The 18,836-nt window shown below is 40.1% G+C and overlaps 1 protein-coding gene across 8 annotated transcripts in view; it reads left to right on the forward strand.

Moving 5' to 3' along the window:
- Positions 1 to 2,347: 2,347 nt before the first annotated feature.
- ESRP2 (epithelial splicing regulatory protein 2) overlaps positions 2,348 to 18,836 on the forward strand; it is a 62,161-nt gene continuing 45,672 nt past the window's right edge. For 2 of the 8 annotated variants that reach the window (XM_043526548.1, XM_043526549.1), the window contains exons 1-3: positions 2,348 to 2,668; positions 2,869 to 3,021; positions 3,917 to 4,045. In XM_043526548.1, coding sequence (XP_043382483.1) covers positions 2,887 to 3,021; positions 3,917 to 4,045 — 264 coding nt within the window. In that variant the 5' untranslated portion in view covers positions 2,348 to 2,668; positions 2,869 to 2,886. Of the gene's footprint in view, positions 2,792 to 2,868; positions 3,022 to 3,916; positions 4,046 to 18,836 lie in introns of all 8 variants that reach the window. The other 6 variants (XR_006285302.1, XM_043526545.1, XM_043526547.1 and 3 more) reach the window with 5 other exon arrangements.

The raw sequence follows: 18,836 nt of genomic DNA on the forward strand, positions 1-18,836 counted from the left end.
AAACTTTTTTCCATTTGCAGACACCTAAAAAATTTTGAATGGAGGTGTGGACCCCTTTGGAAATCTTAGGCATAGTCTGCAGAGGCGTTCACAGAGCACAGGTTGAAAACCACTGGTCTAGAGGGGAGTATGCCCTCTCATCACTCTAATATCTGACCATCTGATGAAATTATGGAATTAGAGTTCTACTGAGTTCTTGTCATGTACTAAAGCACAAAGACAAGCACAACCCCAGAACATGATAGTGAAAATATGTTTTTTTCTAAATTCATATATTATGGATGCAATAAAGTTTTTAGCCTGTTTGTGCAAAGGTTTGTGGGTATTTATTTTCTTTGATGTGGTGTATACATGTCCTTAAGACTGATTCTCAAATAGCAGCATACTTGATTAGCAGAAGCAGCCGTGGCAGAGGCTGAAAGGCAGTCAGCTACTTGCTCTAACTGGTGTATTTTGTAATTCCAAGGAGTTACTCCTGTGCATTGTGAGATTTCTCTGCCTGGCTTTTACTGTGTAAATATTTACAAACTAAATTATATCCATAGGCCCCAATCCTGCAAACACTTAAGCGGGTGTTTAACTTCAATTTTAATCAATGGGAGTAAAGTTAACGACCCATGATGAAGTTAAGTACAAGCTTAAGTGTTTGTAGGATGTTTCTAAGTCACTTAAAGCCTAAAAAAAATAATAGATTGGTTTAGATTTTTAAAAGTTCAATTTTCTCTATACTTTAACAATCCGACAACCGTAAATAAATGTACAACTATGCCGTTTCCCATAATGAAAGAGATCAGTTATCATTATACCTACACAACTGTCCATTAAATAAAAGTTATCTGGCACCCATTGACTTTTATCAGAGGGCAAATATAGTTTCTAATTGAAAACACCTTGAGTAGTCCTATTGGACTAAAGGGCAATCTTTGCACTACAAAAATGATCATAGAACCCCAGAATTTTAGGACTAGAATAGCCCTTGAGAGGTTATCTAGTCCAATCCCCTGCACTCATGACCAGACTAAGTATTATCTAGACCATCCCTGACAGGTGCTTGTCTAACCTGCTCTTAAAAATCTCCAATGATGGAGATTCCACAACCTCCCTGGGCAATTTATTCCAGTGCTTAACCACCCTGACAGTTAGGAGGTTTTTCCTAATGTCCAATTAGACACATAATTTACCATGAGCCCATTTCCAGCAGCAGTAGCAATAGCTGAAGATGTTGCTAAACAGAGATATAAGGGTTTGCTTATTATTTTAAAACTAGAGCATGGTTAGACAACAGGATGCTAAAGTCATCTGAGTCTTCCACACTACAAATTCCCCAGCTGCTACTACTGGTAGCGAATTGTGCATCCAATTTTAGTCAGAGTAGACACAAAAAGAAAAGGAGTACTTGTGGCACCTTAGAGACTAACCAATTTATTTGAGCATGAACTGTAGCTCACGAAAGCTCATGCTCAAATAAATTGGTTAGTCTCTTAAGGTGCCACAAGTACTCCTTTTCTTTTTGCGAATACAGACTAACACGGCTGTTACTCTGAGAGTAGACACAGTTAATGGAACTACTTACAGTGGTAAATTTCCTCAATTCTCATTTTTGGTGTGTTTCCCTCAGTTTAAAAAGAATTTTTTTTCCAGTTTATTTTTGGTAAAGCAGAAAAGAAGAGAAGAAGAAGTTACATATGGCTACACAGAGAAGAAAAACTTAACTATTGTGATCAGGCTGCAAGTAACAGCTACAGAACTGCTCAGTACACTGTGGCAATAACTTAAAAGATTTCCAGAGTGCCTTACATTTCAGGCATATATCAAGTTGTTCCATGCATACCCATATGTCAAGACAGAATTCTGTTGACTACATTGGGATCACCCTTTGTGGAACAATACTTAAGATCAGGGCCTAAATGTATGATATTTCCTGGCTACAGTGTTGCACCCATTAAACATCTTTCCCTTATAATATTACAGTATGAAATTTGTATTTATTTTTGTTAGCTGTCCCTGGAGATTTGAATACACACCCACTGGTACACTGATTGAAAAAAAAAAAATCTAGATTTAAGTTGAAGGAAATGCTTCAGAGATCAAACAGCATACCATGTTAAAGCAGCTATATTAATAAATATTTAAGACTTCTACATAGTAGATTCAGTCCAAGTGAAAAAGATCTCTAGACAAACTTAAACCAACAAAATTGCATAGCCAAACACCTTTAGAACTGAGTGAACAAACCAGAGGCCTCATGTCGCTTTAACATTCAGCTGTATGTGGCATTCCACTCCCCGGTTGCTGATAAAGGAATCCTGTAAAACTGAAAGCAGGCAGGTAAAGGCACTTCCTGGAGGCAGAATTAAATAGAGAATGGGAGTTTTCCTCTGATCTCTCTGAAAAACCAATCAGGCAGGGTCAGCCAGGCGTTGATTCTCCCCACGTCCCTCCTACACCTTTTCCAAAGACCCAATGGCTTTGTCTCTTTGGGAGATTGACTTCAGTCACATGGTCCGAATCAAGGGCAGGTAACTTAGGAGAGGAGGAAAAAAAAAAAAAAAAAAAAAAGCCCAAGCCCAGGCTGGGTTCCTGCCATGATGTCAGAGGGAGAGAAACCCACAGCTTGTTAATTTCACCTCCCAATCAGACCCGGGGAGAAGGAGATCATTGGGAACAGGTAGAGCTGTAAGAAGTTTTCTCCATTTTTGTCTCAGCCCCCCTTCCCCAATAGCGCGCTCTCTTCTCTTGATATTATTACTCCTTGTCCTCTTATTTCCCCTTTGATCACTTGGAAGAAGGGGTGAGTCTCTGTGGGATTTATTTTATTTTCGTTTGTCTCTTTTTTTTTTTTTTTTTGACCTGTGCTTTTGATTGTAGTTGTTTCCCCCTGTGGTCATGACGGCTTCGCACAGTGACTCTTTGGTGGTGTTGTTTGGGGCAACAGCTGGTGCATATGGGGCTAAACTGGGTTCGGATGAGAGGGAACTAATTCTCTTGGTGTGGCAAGTTGTGGATCTACACAGCAAGAAGGTATGGCTTCAAAGTCTTGATACGAGGTTGTGTTATGTGCGTACGCTGCAAGCGAAGCAGCCCCCCAGCCCTGAGCTGGCCGGGTGCAGGCATTATGGTCAGTATCACTAATCCACCTCAGCTGGGACTGTTTGTTCATTTCACAAATGCACCAAAAGGGAGGGGGGAGGTTAAGTCTACAAAGACCTTTTGCCTTTTCTTATTCCCCGGCCCCCCAAGATTTTTTTAAATTAGGTTATTTTTCTTTAAACGTTTGTTCTTTTCATGTTAGATTTCCCCTCATTTTTGGAGACTTCCAATCCTCTTTCCGTCCCCCCGCATGCACGCTTGGGACACCAAACGTGCATGCTTTAATGGAAACTATCTCCATAAGGAAAACAGATCCTGAATGGCCTTGTTTTTGTTCGTTTTTCTTACGATCAAGCTATTTTTTAAAATATGTACCTTATTTTAAGCCATTCTAAAGGTAATTTTTTATTTTTAATTACTGTAATGTAGATGAGTCTCAGGCTGCTAGATGTAAAGTTTTGTTTGTTAACCCCTACACACACACACATACACAATTGTCAGTTTGGTTGAGCAGAGTCTTCAAATTGTGTAAAGCTATATGATCTTCCCACCAAAACTAACAATTACTGAATGAACCAATGCTGAGTGGAAAACATGTTCTCCCTATGAATGCGTAAGAACCCATAGCAAGTACCCAGGGTTGGGAGTCTCCTCTCCTGGGGCAGGAGGGAAGTTACGGAGGCCTTTGATTTGTGAAATAGACAAATACGTTTTTTGGAAAGTGATACGGACCTTTCTGACATTTCTGCTAAGCCATTGAATGCATTGTAATAACGAACTCATTCCATTGCTCCTCACTTTTCTCCCCCACTTAACATGTTTTCAGGTAGGGACATTGCACAAATCCCTGGTGAAAGCAGACAGTTTGGAGCTAAGTGACCAGTGTCGAGAAGTGAGTGGCTTAACACCAGAGGGACTGAGCAAAGCTGAGCCTTTGGACCGAGTTCTCCAACAGGTGAGGACCAGCAAGGGCATTTAAGGGTTAACTCTGGGAACAGGATTGAACTGATGCAATAAAGCAAATACACTTGGTTTTGCCTTTCAATTTGAAATCCCTAGCAAACTGTTTCAAAACCAGCCATACCTCAGTCAAGGTATACCCCACAGACAGCTCTTGAGCTATGTGAAATTGGGTTCTTGGAGAAAAATGGGAAGAGCTCAAGTAAATTGTGGCAAAACTTTTGAGTCGGTGTCCTTGTTCTGAGAGTTTTGGCCTATGCTTTTGATTTATTCGAATAGGTCCATGTACAACTTTTACCCTAAAGTTCTCTTCTTCAAGGCTTAACAGGGTGCAGCTGGATAATTAATAAGTCAGAAATTATTAGGGTACTTAACAAAAAATTTTCAGAGAAGTTTGATCAAAGAAATACCATTATAATAAAGATACAGATTCATCAGCTTATCAGTGCTAATATAAGACCTTGTCTTTCTTGTGTTGTGAAGAAAAACAAATTATAATTTCTGTAAAATACCACACAGGCAGTGTGCATGACATCTCTAGAAAGTTGAACTGAATTATCTTAAATTAATGGATAGTGAAGTGCTTAATTATAGTGAGGTAGAAGTTGAGTTTGGATGTCCAAATGCACAATACAAAATCCCTGCCTTCTGTTTGTAAGCTTGTTTCTGCTATTGTTGCATTTTGCTCCTTGAAACATTCTGCATCACCTTAATTTCAGACAATATGATAACCTGAAAATTCTTATCATCCTTACAGTTTAAAGAGGCAGCTAGTTACTTTAATTTTTAGTGTGTGTGTGTGTGTCATATATACACCATGGCTTTTTTGTCTCTTTAAAATGTGATTGCTTAGTAAACTGAACTTGACTGGAAAAATACAATAGTGCATTTTTGTGGAGTTCTGTATATGAAAACTGTCTTTCCACACCTTGCTTGAATCATTGTGGGTGTGTTTTGAAAGAGAAACTTGCTTAGGCAGTAGGACAGGTTCATGTTGTAACTTCTGGTGACACACACATAACTTGGCTGAATAGGAACTAACCTGACTTGATGCTGAATGGTTAACAATTCACTGTACCTGGACTAAATAATTTCTTAAATATAAATACACAACCCTTGTGCATTCAACATCATTTATTTTTCAAAATTAAATGTGGATTACACTGTTTTGTTTTGTTTTTTTCTATGTTACACAAGTTTCACAAGAGTCCAGCTGGGAGTGTAAAGTGATTTGTGTAGCTTCAAAATAACTCTGAGAAAATGTAAAGCTGCAGGTTTGAGCTTGTCCCAGATCTTGCACTAAAGGCATCTGGAACAGCTTAGCAAAGTACACCCTGTTTACCTTTATAGTACACACTTTAATTATACTTTTATGAGAGATTGTATCTTACTCCCATAAACTGCGCTGTAGGTGGGTCTACTCCAGCATATAAAGAGAAATATTAGCTTTTGTGTATGGGTGTGGAGGAGACTCTCTTGCAAAATATTTTTTTTCATTTGGGTGGCATATCTTGGCAATTGAGGAAGAATGTTTTTGTGATTAAAGCATTGGAGTACTTGTGGCACCTTAGAGACTAACCACAAGTACTCCTTTTCTTTTTGCGAATACAGACTAACACGGCTGTTACTCTGAAACCAAGCATTGGAGTGCAACTGCTGGCTCTGTCACTGTCTTCCGGTGTGACTTTAAGCACTTCACTTAATTTCAGTGCCTCAATTGCCCCACCTGTAAAAAGAGAATGACAGTACGATGACTTCAGATATGTGTTGTGAGGATATATTAATTCACGTTTTTGAGATAGTCATGTACTATGGTAGCAAAAGTAGAATCTATAGTTCACAATTATAGGAGCCAATCCCTGCGTGTTCTGTTAGGTTCTTACAAATTACTTGATGCCTTCAGGTAAGGTAGAACCCTTATTGCCTGGAATAATTGGGGATTGAGTAGTTCATTAAACTGAACATTTCAAAATTATAGTAAGTATGGTGCATAAATTGCAGTCGGGAGCACTGCATTGCTTTCTTTTTGTCTTTCAAACCACTGGGAAGTGATTTTTTTCAGTGTGTTCAAGGCATCGGGATGTGAAAGGATATCAACTTGCTCTTCATCAACATTTTTGTTTTTCCAACCCCTATCAAGAAAAATGGTTTGTGTAACTGGATGTTCATAAGATTGGTGTTTGTAAAATCGAGGTTCTATTGTATTGTCAATGAATGCAGATTTTAAAAAAATTTAAAAGCGCATTCTGCTAATCAAAATAATCTAAAAGTGCAATTAGGCAAAGAGGTTATTTTAAAAAAACAAGTTATACCTAGATTTGAGGGCACGTTGTAGAGAACCTGATAGTGCAATTGATCAGTCTACTAAACGTTATTCCCTTCTGGAGACACTATTGCAAACTCTGCAAAGGGAGGGTGAGATCACAAAGCTAGTCGTCTTCATCTGGTCCCTCTGAAGTCCCCCACCCCAAATTATAAAGACAGGCATTTATTGCTGAAAAGTAGCCCAGTGCTGCTGTTTCTAGTTGGCAGCATTGGGAAAGGGAAGCTTGCACAGTAGCAGCTTGCACTATGAATGAGCCTCATTTGAATGCCCTCAACTCCTACAGGCTTCAATGGGTACACTCCACTTCTTTGGACCAGATCCCAAATGCCCTGCTTGCAGAAATACAATACAATATAATAGTACTGCAGATTTATTCACCCACATTTTAAAAAGCACATTTGATTTTGAATTAGATGCATGGGTGACTATACAACTTGTATTAGCAATATATTTAAAATAGAAATCTTGCTTTTTGGATTGTGACTGAAATAATACTGTTTTTCCAGTTATACTTTTCCAGCATACAAAGCCTACAGAGAGACTGTAGCTTCAGGAAAAAAAAAAAAATTTTACACTGCAATGTCTCTTCATAGTTTGAGATTTTATATAGTGCTTTTCATATACATAACTCCATTCTGAAAAGCTAAAGGTAAATTTAAGTGTCTTACACTTAATTTTCCCTTTGCACAAATCTCAGCCATGTAATCAAGAGTGTCAGTGCTTGTTAATTATACACTGTTCTTGCCTTGGATTCCCAATCTCTACCTATAATGGAGAGAGAGAGAATTTCCAAACATAAATACATTGTATATTGTAACTTTCAGCCTTGCTTCAGGCATGGAGAAAAAAATTGCAGGTGGCTGAGCTTTTTCACTGAGCCTGAAAGGATTATTTTTGTTGTTGTTCTGACAGAATTCAAACAACTGACAGCAGTTCTCCTGCCAGCATTGGCACATGGTCCATTAAAAGCATGTGTTGTGGGTGAAGTTATATATTACTAAAGGACTAGGCTTTAATAATATAAGGAGATGTCTTTAAATCAAAATTGGGCTTTTTTTAAATATACACTTACCTGTTGTGGTGGTAGTGCAGGGAAAACTTTGTATTTGTATGGTCATCAATAAACTAGTTATATTATTCTACAAAGTTTTATTATTTTAAAAACAGTATTTGAAGATCAAAGGGAATTTTCAAATAACGAATATTTTTAACGTGCATGATATGATCAATTTACACTGTGTGTCTCTAACTTATTTGTCCTTGCTTGTAGTAACAAACTCCAGTGCCTGTAGACCCAAGGGCTAGATTGCATTCTATGATGCACAGTAGCATTGTGTGTGCAAGTACCTTTTTGTCTTAGTGGAGGAAAATCTGTTAGGGATTCCAAAATCCTAAATCTGCAGCCTTTTAATCACTTTGCTTTGTGTATTCAGTGAATTCAAAATGGAAATGATTCCAAGACATAACTTTCAAGTGCGACATCCTTACAATCTTGGAAAGCCTATGATCTGCTCCTTACTGGTTCGGATTCATTGTCCTAGCTTCAGAGTTTCCTTTCATATTCAATGCAAGTTTAGTATCAAGTCTCAAACTCTTCTAAAATAATAAATTATCTCAGTAAGTTGAGTGCATATAGAGATTAATTTCCAGGCCATATAAAATCAGACTGATTTTATTTTTAACTAAAAATGTCTTGCACTGTAGGAATTTCTATCTTCCATACTCGAATCATATTGGACAGTCTGACCTAAAGTAGTTACTGTTTTAGGCAGCCATATGGTATAGTGAAATTGAACATCTCAAAAGACCAAACAGATTGGAACTCTTCGCACAATACTTCTTATCACAAATTATATGCACTAGATCCAGTGTTGTAAGTGTTTAAAGCAGTCATTGCCTATAAATAAATGTCCCATCAAGTACATTTTGAAATGTAATCAGTTTTAAAAAATAGCTGTAGCTCTCTTACAAAGAGGAAAGCATCCTAAGTACCTGGTCTAGACATTAAAAGGAAAGTATGGCGAGCTGTGGACTTTGTTTTCTTCCAGTCATTCTCATGCCATATTTCCAACCTCCAAAAGTTCAAAATTCATGAATTGGATGCCCCCCCCCCCCCCTCCCGAAAACAAATCATGAGTGGCTTACGAATCATGACACTTTCTTTAAATAATACATTTTGGAATAATTTTATTTCCTTTCTGGTTTCTGAGCCTTCGAGGTACACTTACTTCATGTTTTCAAGCTTTTCTTTGCAACCAGGAAGGCTAGATCTCTACTCTTGCTTTTAAATGAAAGCTGAGATTCTCATGCAGTGTCCTGATTCCAGCAGCTGGGGCTTTGAGGAAAAACAGCTATTGTGAGAACTGGCGACACTGCAAATATCTTAACTCCTCCACACCCCACCCAAGGCATGACCTAAATCAACTTGATTCACCTTGCTTAATCCTTATTGCTTGTCACGCTGAGAGAGGAAAAAGATGAAGAAAAATTAGTAATTATGGTGGAGAAATGCCTGTGTTATGAAGACATTGGGTGGCTTTCATTCCCAGATACTGATTTCCTTTGAGCAGTAGTCCTAAAGCCTGAGTTTTCAGCGGGAGTTGTGTGCGTGACTCTCTGTTTGAAAATGTTCATCCAAGATTCAGGTACGGAACGATATGAAATCACCTTTTAGTTGAACTCAAATACTTGCCTGCTGGACTGTCCTAAACTGGCTGGCCTTTCATCATATTATATATTGCAGCAAATAGACCAGGGACAAATTTACTTTGTCTTCTATGGCCTAAAGAACTTGGAATCAAGCAACATGCCAATTTCTTTTTCTCTTACATTGAGCAGAAGTTGAAAATACTAAAGGCTTTGCTTATACTAAGACAATACTAAGTGGCCATGAAAACAAATCGCTTCTTTTACACATGCATATTTGATTTTTAAATTCTTGTTGATCAAGCAATCGAATCACACGGTTGGTATATTTCACCAAATATCAACCAAGTCAGCGGAAAACAAACTAGTTGGTTGAGCCTTTTAAGGACGGGGGGTGGTAGAACCAGTGGATTCCTGCAGTCTGATTAACCAGCTGGAACTAAACTGAAAGGAAACTTGTTCTGCACCTTTTCTCCATAGTGCAGTGGTAAAGATTGTTCCCATTTCATTGTTTTCAATTCTTGTGATTTTTATGATGCATCTGGTGATATTTGGTATCTGTGTTAAAGCTTTCATTTTTAAGAAATTAGTTTTTCTAATCCATATGTTCACAGAGGGAAAAACCTGAAAACATGAACTGATTTTTACTGTAAAGCCTCAGAAGCCAGAAGGCAAATAAAAAGAACTCCAAACTACTTATATTGGCAAATCTCTTGATTTTTGGGGATCTGACTCTTGAATGCTTGCTAGTGTCAATGCTGATAAAATCCAAACAGAGACATTATTGTGGGTTGTCTTTTCCTCCAGACTTATCTAGCACCCATGCTCCTAGTCTTCATGCCAAAATGGTATCAGCAGTGTTGACAAAAATCTAATGCCTACACTTACATTTTTTTTTTTAAAGACCAGTTGGTATGGTTGAAGGAAAATAGAAGCAGTGTTTAACTACTCTGCAATTATGTGATTGTTCTTCAGCCTTAGTTCTGACAAAGAATAGGAAAAACAATATGGTGGAGTCCCCATCTCAGGTCTTTGCCTATATATGAAGCATATTCTATTATTAAAATTGCAGAATAGTACTACTGCATGTGGGCACGTTAGCTCTTTGGAGCAACTGTAAATCCAAGCCCCTCCAGGCTTGTCTTCATTGCAAAGTTAACATGCGTGAGCATTACCTTTAGCTCCACCTCAAGTGCGGCTAGTCCTCCGGTGCTTTCCCACAATCCCCCCCCATGCCAAGAAAGGACAGACAAGTTCTCCCATGGTTCACTGGGAAACAATTCATAGAGCTACTCATCTTACTGCATTCCAAGAACCATGGAATATGCTCCCAGAAGTCTTAGTGCCACACACAAGTGAAGTGTCAGTGTGGACACAGCAACTTAAGTGTTACTTTGCAGTGTGGCTGGAGGCTAACTCAATAGAAATAAAACCAGTGTAAATAACTCAAGTTAACTCTACAGCAAAAACTTATCCTTAGATTGACTCCCTGAACTTGTAGCCAACAAAATCTCCAATGCTAAAAATTAGATCTTTATGCTTTTTGCCTGGTTCCAGGCACTTGTTTATATAATGGGATTTCCTATTATTAGCAGTGGAGATGGATGGTTAAAACATAGCTTCCCCAAATCTAGCCGTGATTCTGTTTTTGATGCTGTAGATGGAGTCTGATGGGTTGTTTTTTTTTTTCCATTGCTAATCCTCTGTGCTGTCCAAGTCCCTACAGGTCGCATTTGGAACACTTTCTGCTTTACAGTCAGCTAGGCCAGATGACACCTCATACCTAAGATGGCTTCTTTGAAAGTACCATTGTGTCACATGTCAGGGTGCAGTCTTGGCAAGGTTTATACTCCACAGAGCTTGGGGCACAGTAATATTTTTTGTGAGACTAAAAATCATAATATTTTCATCTGAGGATTCAGTGCTGAACAAATATTAAGCCTTGTATATCCCCAAGAAGTATATTTAGATACATTTTACACCTGAGTAAATTGAGAACTGGGTAGCTTATATCACTTTCTTTGGGCTGCATCATGAGTGATGTGCAGACAAGGGAATAATGCTCAGTAGTGCTGGCTACCAGTGCTGTCATTCCTTAACCACTGGACCATATTAGTCACTGTAGGTGAGTGTTCATTTTAATACGGGGAAGGAGAATTTGGACATTCTCGCCTATCTGCTGCTGCTGCCTACTTCTGGTAAAGTTAAACAGTAACTTAAGCCTCTTATCAGATTGGGGTGGAGTAGTAGCTATAAAATAGCAAACCATTGCAACAACCTGTATAGAGTCACCCAAACAATTCATATCTTCACATGGGATAGATCGGGGTGGCCAACCTGAGCCTGAGAAGGAGCCAGAATTTACCAATGTACATTGCCAAAGTGCCACAGTAATATGTCAGCATCCCCCAATTAGTTCCCCCCTGCTCCCAGTGCCTCCCACCCAACAGCAGCCCCGCCAATCAGTGCCTCACCCTCAGCTGTTTTGTGGCGTGTAGGAGGCTCTGGATGGGAGGTGGAGGAGCAAGGGCATGACAGGCTCAGTGGAGGGGGTGCGAAGGGGTGGAGTGGGGGCAGGGCCTGTGGCAGAGCCAGGGGTTGAGCAGTGAGCACCCCCACTGCACATTGGAAAGTTGGCATCTGTAGCTTCAGCCCCGGAGTCGGTGCCTACACAAGGAGCCGCATATTAACTTCTGAAGAGCCCCATGTGGCTCCAGAGCCACAGGTTGGCCACCCCTGGGATAGATTGATGCGCTTGGAAGCCAAGTAGCTTTTCACTGGCATATGTCACCAATGTAGTCTGACATGCTCATATTGTGTCAGGCAGAACTTGAGACAATTTTTACTTCCTTTAAAAATAAAATAAAATAAATGACTCCTGGGTGAGGAGCACAGGATCCTAAGGGATTATTTGATTTACTTCCTTTACCTCACTGTAGGTAGTTATACAGTAATGAGTCGTCATGCTATTGCCTGAATACCCCCTTAAATGCTTTTGAAAATTCCATTCATAACTGGTCTGGGTTCGGTAGCAGGCTGAGTAGGGCCTGTGGCTGGGACCCGGCAGGCAGCAGCGTGCCATTAAAAATCGGCTCACTTGCTGTCTTTGGCACGCGTGCCATAGGTTGCCGACCCCTGCTCTAGAGCTTCTGTTTTTCACCACTCTCCTAGGATCCAACAATCTGGCTCTTGTGGCAGCTGTCCAGAGGATTGCACAGCTCTCACTGCTGCATGTTGCTCTACTCAGCACTTTTTAAGTGTTGCTAAGCCTCATGCATGAGAACATTGGGTAGCTAACTAAATGAAGACAACACCTTACTCAACATGTTGTGGCACATCTAGGTTAAATAGTCAGTCTAAAAGAAAAGCACAGATGCTGGCTCTGGCTATTGGCAGAGGTAGCAAGGCAGTATTATGGAGAGAGCTATAAAAAGGCTAATTGGAGCCTGGTTTTAGAGTAACTGCCCTCATAATGCTTGCTTTATGCAAAACTATTACACTTAATACTTCGTATGTTTAGTCTAGGGATAACTCCATTTATTTTTCAAAGACTAATTTTGGTCCTTCGGCCCATATCTTTCGTTTTCTTTTTTAAGCTAAAAAACTCCCTTTATAGAAATGAAACCTCTAATTCTCTCTCTATTGCATGCCCGTAATTACATGGAAATTGGTGTGTCTCACGGACAAACTCCTTCCATTCAAAGATTCCAAACTTTAGTGATTTCCTCTATCTATTTTATCAAGTCTGCCATTTCAGGTACAGAGAGCAGCAATAAGTTGCTGGGTTTAGTAGTGTTTGGGTAGGAGGTGTGGGTGGGGCTGGTGGCGGCAGCCTATGATATACAGGAGGTGAGACTAGATGATCTGATGGTCTCTTCTGTTCTTAAACTCTGACTCTAATAACACTGCACAGAAGTTTAGGATGAAAAGCATAGAATGCGACGTTACTGAAATTGCAGAGAGTATTTAGATGGGCAGAATGTAACTGCAAAATGTAACTTTATTTAATTTAAGAGGAACCTTGTGGTTTATTTGAAAAAAGTGCCATGGAATCTTAATGCACGTGAATGGGGGAGGAACTTGCTATCTAACATTTATCCTAAATCACATCCTGATCTGGAGGTCTGATTACAAGGAGAGAGTTTTTCGCAACCTACAAATATTTTGATGATCCACAAATGCAGACAAAGTATCTGATGTGTGAATCCCTACTTCTCTGGCAGGAAGAACTCTGCATAGTCTTAATGTGGCATAATTCTGTATGAAAATTGTCATGCTGTCTGGAGTGGCTCCTGACTGTGAGTGCATACCTCAGGGCAGACTATCAGAAAACAGGGCAGACACCCCAAGCTGATGATGTGTTGTATAATTAGATTTCACTAAGCCAGTGACAAATGTGAACTCCTGGATCATGGTACCAGTCTTATCATGGAGTCACAGACAGTCCCCTTAGACTCTCCAGTGTATCTTGCCACCCAGACAAACTGGCATTTGTGATAAAAGGTCACTTAAAACAAAAATCACACCTCATTGGGTTGCTCTCAGTCCCAAGAGACCAGTCACTTATCCCAGATCAATTGGCACTCTAGATCTTACACCAAAGATAATGTTGGCAGCTAATTCTATAGTAAACTTACTAAAGGAAGTGAAAAAAGAAAAGGAGTACCTGTGGCACCTTAGAGACTTACAAATTTATTTGAGCATAAGCTTTCGTGAGCTACAATAAATTTGTTAGTCTCTAAGGTGCCACAAGTACTCCTTTTCTTTTTGCAAATACAGACTAACATGGCTGCTACTCTGAAACCTGTCATTATTAAAGGAAGAGTCATTGAGCGGTTAAAGCACATAAAATATATGTACAGGTGAATCACAGTTTGTCATTCCAAATGATGGCAGTGATGTACTAAACTGCCAGTTTCCCAAAAGTCTTGTCAGGGTACCTGGATTGTTTCTGGATATCTCTGCTTTGCATCTGGTTCACTTCCCTGTAAGAGTCCAAACAGTCCAGAGATCCAGGATCTTTCCTTGAATACATACTAAGAGCTGCTTCTCACAGAAAACAAGCTGGCAGTGTCACTACCCATGTGGGCTTTTCCTTTGATGACAGTGTAAGGAATGCCTTTTGAATCTTTGACTTTCGATCATCTCACATGCTGACCATTTGCTTTGAAATTGGCTCTTTCCTGTCAGAGTTCTTCATCTACATTCTCCTTTGATGGGATATTTCATTACATGGATATAACGTAGTAACAGACATTTACATTGTGTATAACCTGATACAGATAAATGAAAACAATGCAAGTAGCATCCCTTTAGGTTTCATGAATGTTAAATGTATAAGAATGTATTTGATGTTTAAATATCACTTTGCTCTATACTAAAACACAAGCAAATTGGCCTGGGGCTTCAGCATGAGCTTGCACTTGGTCTGCCAGCATCACAACAGTAAAAACTTGCTGCTGCAGTCGGTCACTGGTAGAAGGATTTGGGAAGGAATTACAATTGGAAAGATTAGGGTTTACTAGTAATCAGTTATGTGGGATTTCTGGTCCTGACACATCATCATCCGAGATAAATCTTGACTAAGTGTTTGCTAAACTCGTCTAGTGTTCTTTCTAAAACTCCACAGAAGAATCAGAAATTTCTATCTTCTCCTCCCCATTAAGTCACTGGAAAAATAATAATTTGGGTTTCATAAATGCTATATTTTTGTTGCAAATAGTGGTCGTCTTCCTCCCATATATTCCTGGAAAAGCTTCTTTCCTTACAATTGCTGCTCTGCATAAAGTCCCAGAGTCCTCCATTTCTATTGGGCATGACCAGTTGTTCTTATTTCTTTTATTGCAATTACCTCCTCACTTCAGTACAAAAGGTGGGGTCTGGATTGTTTGAAAGCAACTTCATGTATCTATCATTGGCAGACACTGGATTAGCAAGATGCTTGCCTTGGTACCCTCCCTCTGGTAGCCTATTTGCCTCACCTCTATGATACATTTGTCTCCTTGGTTGATGTTCTTGAATCAGTTCCATACTCTACTCTAGTTTCCTAGGATGATCATTCCACTCTTTTAGCAAATGTCTTGCTTTGTAAAAGAGACACAAGGTGGGTGAGGTAATGTCTTTTATTGGTACAGAAATGGAATAGATGCTTTGCCAAGCTGTGTATCCACGTGCTGCAAACAGGCATTAGTAATGAACTAAACAGTGTACATAAAATACTGGGAATAGAAGCCTAAATACTTAATATAAGAGCACTTTATAATTTAATAAAAGAACAACAAACAAAATTTCCCCCACTTCAGCTCTTGCAATAGATTTAAAAATAACAAAAGGGTTTTTTTGTTTTGGTTTTTTTTTCTTCTCCCCCCTCCAGTCCACCTGTGTAGACTGTGAAGAGCTAATGAGGAAGAGAAGCTGAAGAAATTAGCTTTGTATTTCGTTTGGAAAGTCATGAGATTAGCGGTCATTCTTATCTCTTGCGGGAGTGAGTTCCAGATCCTAACTCTGGCTCCCATGAAAGTTCTGGATCTTTGGACTAAACACAAACTCTACCACGTGAGCTCAAGGAGAACTTCTGTTAGCTGTCAGTAATATGGGTCTTAATCTTGCATTGGGATAGCCCCAGAGGATGACATGACCAGGCTAAGGCCACAATCCTGTGAAGACTTATGCATGTGCTTAACTTTATTCACTGTAAGCACAGCATCTAAAGTTAAGCACAAGCATAAGACTTTGCAGGAATGGGATCATAATGAGAAATTCCATTACATTGATATTCAGTGTACAACCATATAAAGCTACAATAGAGCAATAGCAATCAAATGTGGAGACCACTGACTAAAGAAACATGGAAAGCAGAGTAGGGAGGCTTTCCTCCTAGTGTAATTCTTGATATGTGTTTCCAGGGCCTAAATATTGGGATTGGTTGTAAAGATTTTGACATTGCAGCATCTTCTGCAGCTGAGGAAAAAACCTTTATTCTTGTTTTTTTGGAAGTCTGACACTTCAGGCATCCCGGGAGAGGAAGTGTTCTGTATTAGATTAGAATAACTCTTGGTTGGGAGGTAGGAGAGTGTTTGTTTGTGAGGGTGTGTCATGGGTAGCGATTGTAAGGACAGGGTTCTGAAGGATTGCAGGAAGTAAGACTTTTACCCCATTGTATCAGCTTGAGTGTTATTTCTTATAGCAAATCAGAATTGTTAGAGGATGAACTCTTGCTTACTGAGGAACTTGCGAAAGGCCACCAGGCTTTGAAGGGGGAGGTAGGAAGACTGGGAAAAAGGCAACAGCTGTCAGTGTGTACTTAAATTTATCTATAACAGCTGTGAGTAGACCTTACTACATATTTGTAACCATGTGGTAATTGATAACTGGTCTTTTACATATTCGTGAATTAAATTTTGCCCTTCTCTAGGAACAACAAATGGTGGTGGCTGGTGGGTTGTCCAGTGGTGGCTGGCCATAACAAGTTGGACTGGAGTGGCTGAAGAGGGAAGGTTCTTGTTTGATTCTTGTAGTGTTTGGGATGCTCCTGACTGGTGGGTGGGAGGGAGTTGGGTCTCTGGCTAGTTCAGGGGAACAGTGCTCCAGTTTTCCTCTGGTACCAGTTTCCCAAGCTTCAAGCTGGAGCTGTACAGGAAGGCCACCAGTGGAGCTATCCTATAGGGCTGGCAACCAAGGGAACAGAAGCTTGCCCCCTCTTTCCATCCCCTTCTGTATTGAGGAGAGGTACAGTGATGCACATCCCATGTGCTCTCTGGAGCGCTTGGGGGAGGGGCAACACAAGAGCTCCCAGAGAAGGCAGAACATTTAGCAAGTAAAACCGGCCTTACCATTTTTGTTTCTGAAACTTATTTTACCCTCTTCCTGTGATACAACCAAGTCCTGTCCTCCAAGATCACACTGCCAAGCCCAGATCTGGGGTGAGGATTCTGGAGAGCGATAGTATGATGATTCTTTGGGGTGCATCCGAAACTTAACTGAACGATTTTGTTTTTTAAAAATGTATTGAGCTCAGGGGAAGGGAAATCTGCTGCTGCCATAGCAGAGCCCAGCTACTTTCTAACCCTCAGCGAGTTGACACAGGTTAACGTTTCCAGTGCTCTTCACAAAGAATAGGGGGGAAAGTCTTGTTTTTGTTTTGAAAGCTGAGAGATTCTTTCATGGACACAAAGGGTGGGTGTGTACCCAGGAGTCCCCTTCTGCTCATGCGTGCTTTAGTTCCTTTGGCAAGATGTAAGGGGCAGTAGAAGGCAGAAGCATGAGAGAATCTCTGAAGATGAAAGTATATGGGGGCAGTGTGTGGAGGGGGTTGAAAAGACCCGTCCTTTTTTATCTCATGATTTTAGAAAAGAATGGGGGGGGGGAAGGGTAGAGAAATCCTTTTAAAAAACTACTGTTAGAAAAACATACTTGTGTTCTCCCTCATTACAGGTATTGGCTGTCGTCCTCCCAACTGGTTAGGCTTGCACTACAAACAATGAGACAGTGTTGAGTAAACACAGCAGTACCACTATGCATTGCAATCAATAGACCCAGTGCTAAAGATCACATTGCTAATGAAAGTTTGTCCTTGAAACACAGATGTGTGAGGAGAGGGAACACTGAATACCATATGAGCACAGTTGTACTTAGCCCAAGACTTGACTTTAGGGGTATAACAACCAGAATATATTAACCAGTATGCAGAATTTGGGGACTGTGTTCAACTTTGTCTTTCCGGCTGAAATAACCTGTTCCGTGAGTACTGCTGATAACGCCAGGAGCCACTGGGAGCAATGAGACACTATTCTAGTGCTCCTAAAAATAGGTTAAAGGTTGGAAATACTACATAGGTTTTGCAGCTTAAAAAAAAAAGAGAGAGAGAAAATACGTTCCCTGGGAGAGGATAAACAAAGATTTATATTGGGAACACTGACTGTACTTAAGCATCCCCCCACTAGAAGACTTTGAGGTTCTGGAAGGTGCCCCCCCCTCCCTTTTTTTTTTTTTCCATTGTCTTATTCTTGACACACTTCTCAGCTCGATGGGTTTTTAGGATTTTCATCAGCTCTTACTTCTCCTCATGCCTTATACCAATGGGGATTTTATCCCTTTTGCAGTGGGTAGCTTGCCTCCTGGTTACTGGTTTTTCCCTACTTGGAGTAGTTTTTGTAGCTGAGTTTTTTGGATTGGTTAACTCTTTTTTTTTTTTTTTTTTTTTTTTTAGGCCTTGTTCTTAGCGTGTTGCCACTTTTTAACTATGTCAGAATAGTTAAAGCAGCAAAACTCCCATAGTGAGGGCACAGTATAAAAGTGCTTATGTCCATATAGCTTATTCTGGTAAGGCACATTTATACTGATATAATTGCATTTACTGTAAGTTTTTAAAATGGTATAACTATATGGGGGGGGGGGGAAATCACATCACTGAGGCAATGTCTACACTGGCACTGTCGTTGCTAAAACTTTTGTCAATCAGGGGTGTGAAAACACCCTCCTCCCAATGACAAACGTTTTAGCGGTGAAAAGCACCGGTCTGGACAGCTGTTGGCAGGAGACGCACTCCCGGTGACGAAGCTATCGCTCCTCGTTGGAGGTGGTTTTATTTTTCGCCAGGAGAGCTCTCTCCTGGCAATAGAGTGGCCACACAGCGTACCTTTCAACAGCATGGCTGCAGTGGCTCAGCCGCACCGTTGTAAGGTGCACAGTGTAGACATAGCCGTAGCAACATAGTTATGCCAGCAAAACTTTCAAAATGCACCCTAATCCTTAGATTTTTAAAGGTGTGGTATTGGGGGATTTCTTTTGTACATTCTTAGACCGTTCAGGTCTC

This window comes from Chelonia mydas, chromosome 12 (assembly GCF_015237465.2).
Source record: "Chelonia mydas isolate rCheMyd1 chromosome 12, rCheMyd1.pri.v2, whole genome shotgun sequence".
In the NCBI taxonomy this organism is placed as follows: domain Eukaryota; kingdom Metazoa; phylum Chordata; order Testudines; family Cheloniidae; genus Chelonia; species Chelonia mydas.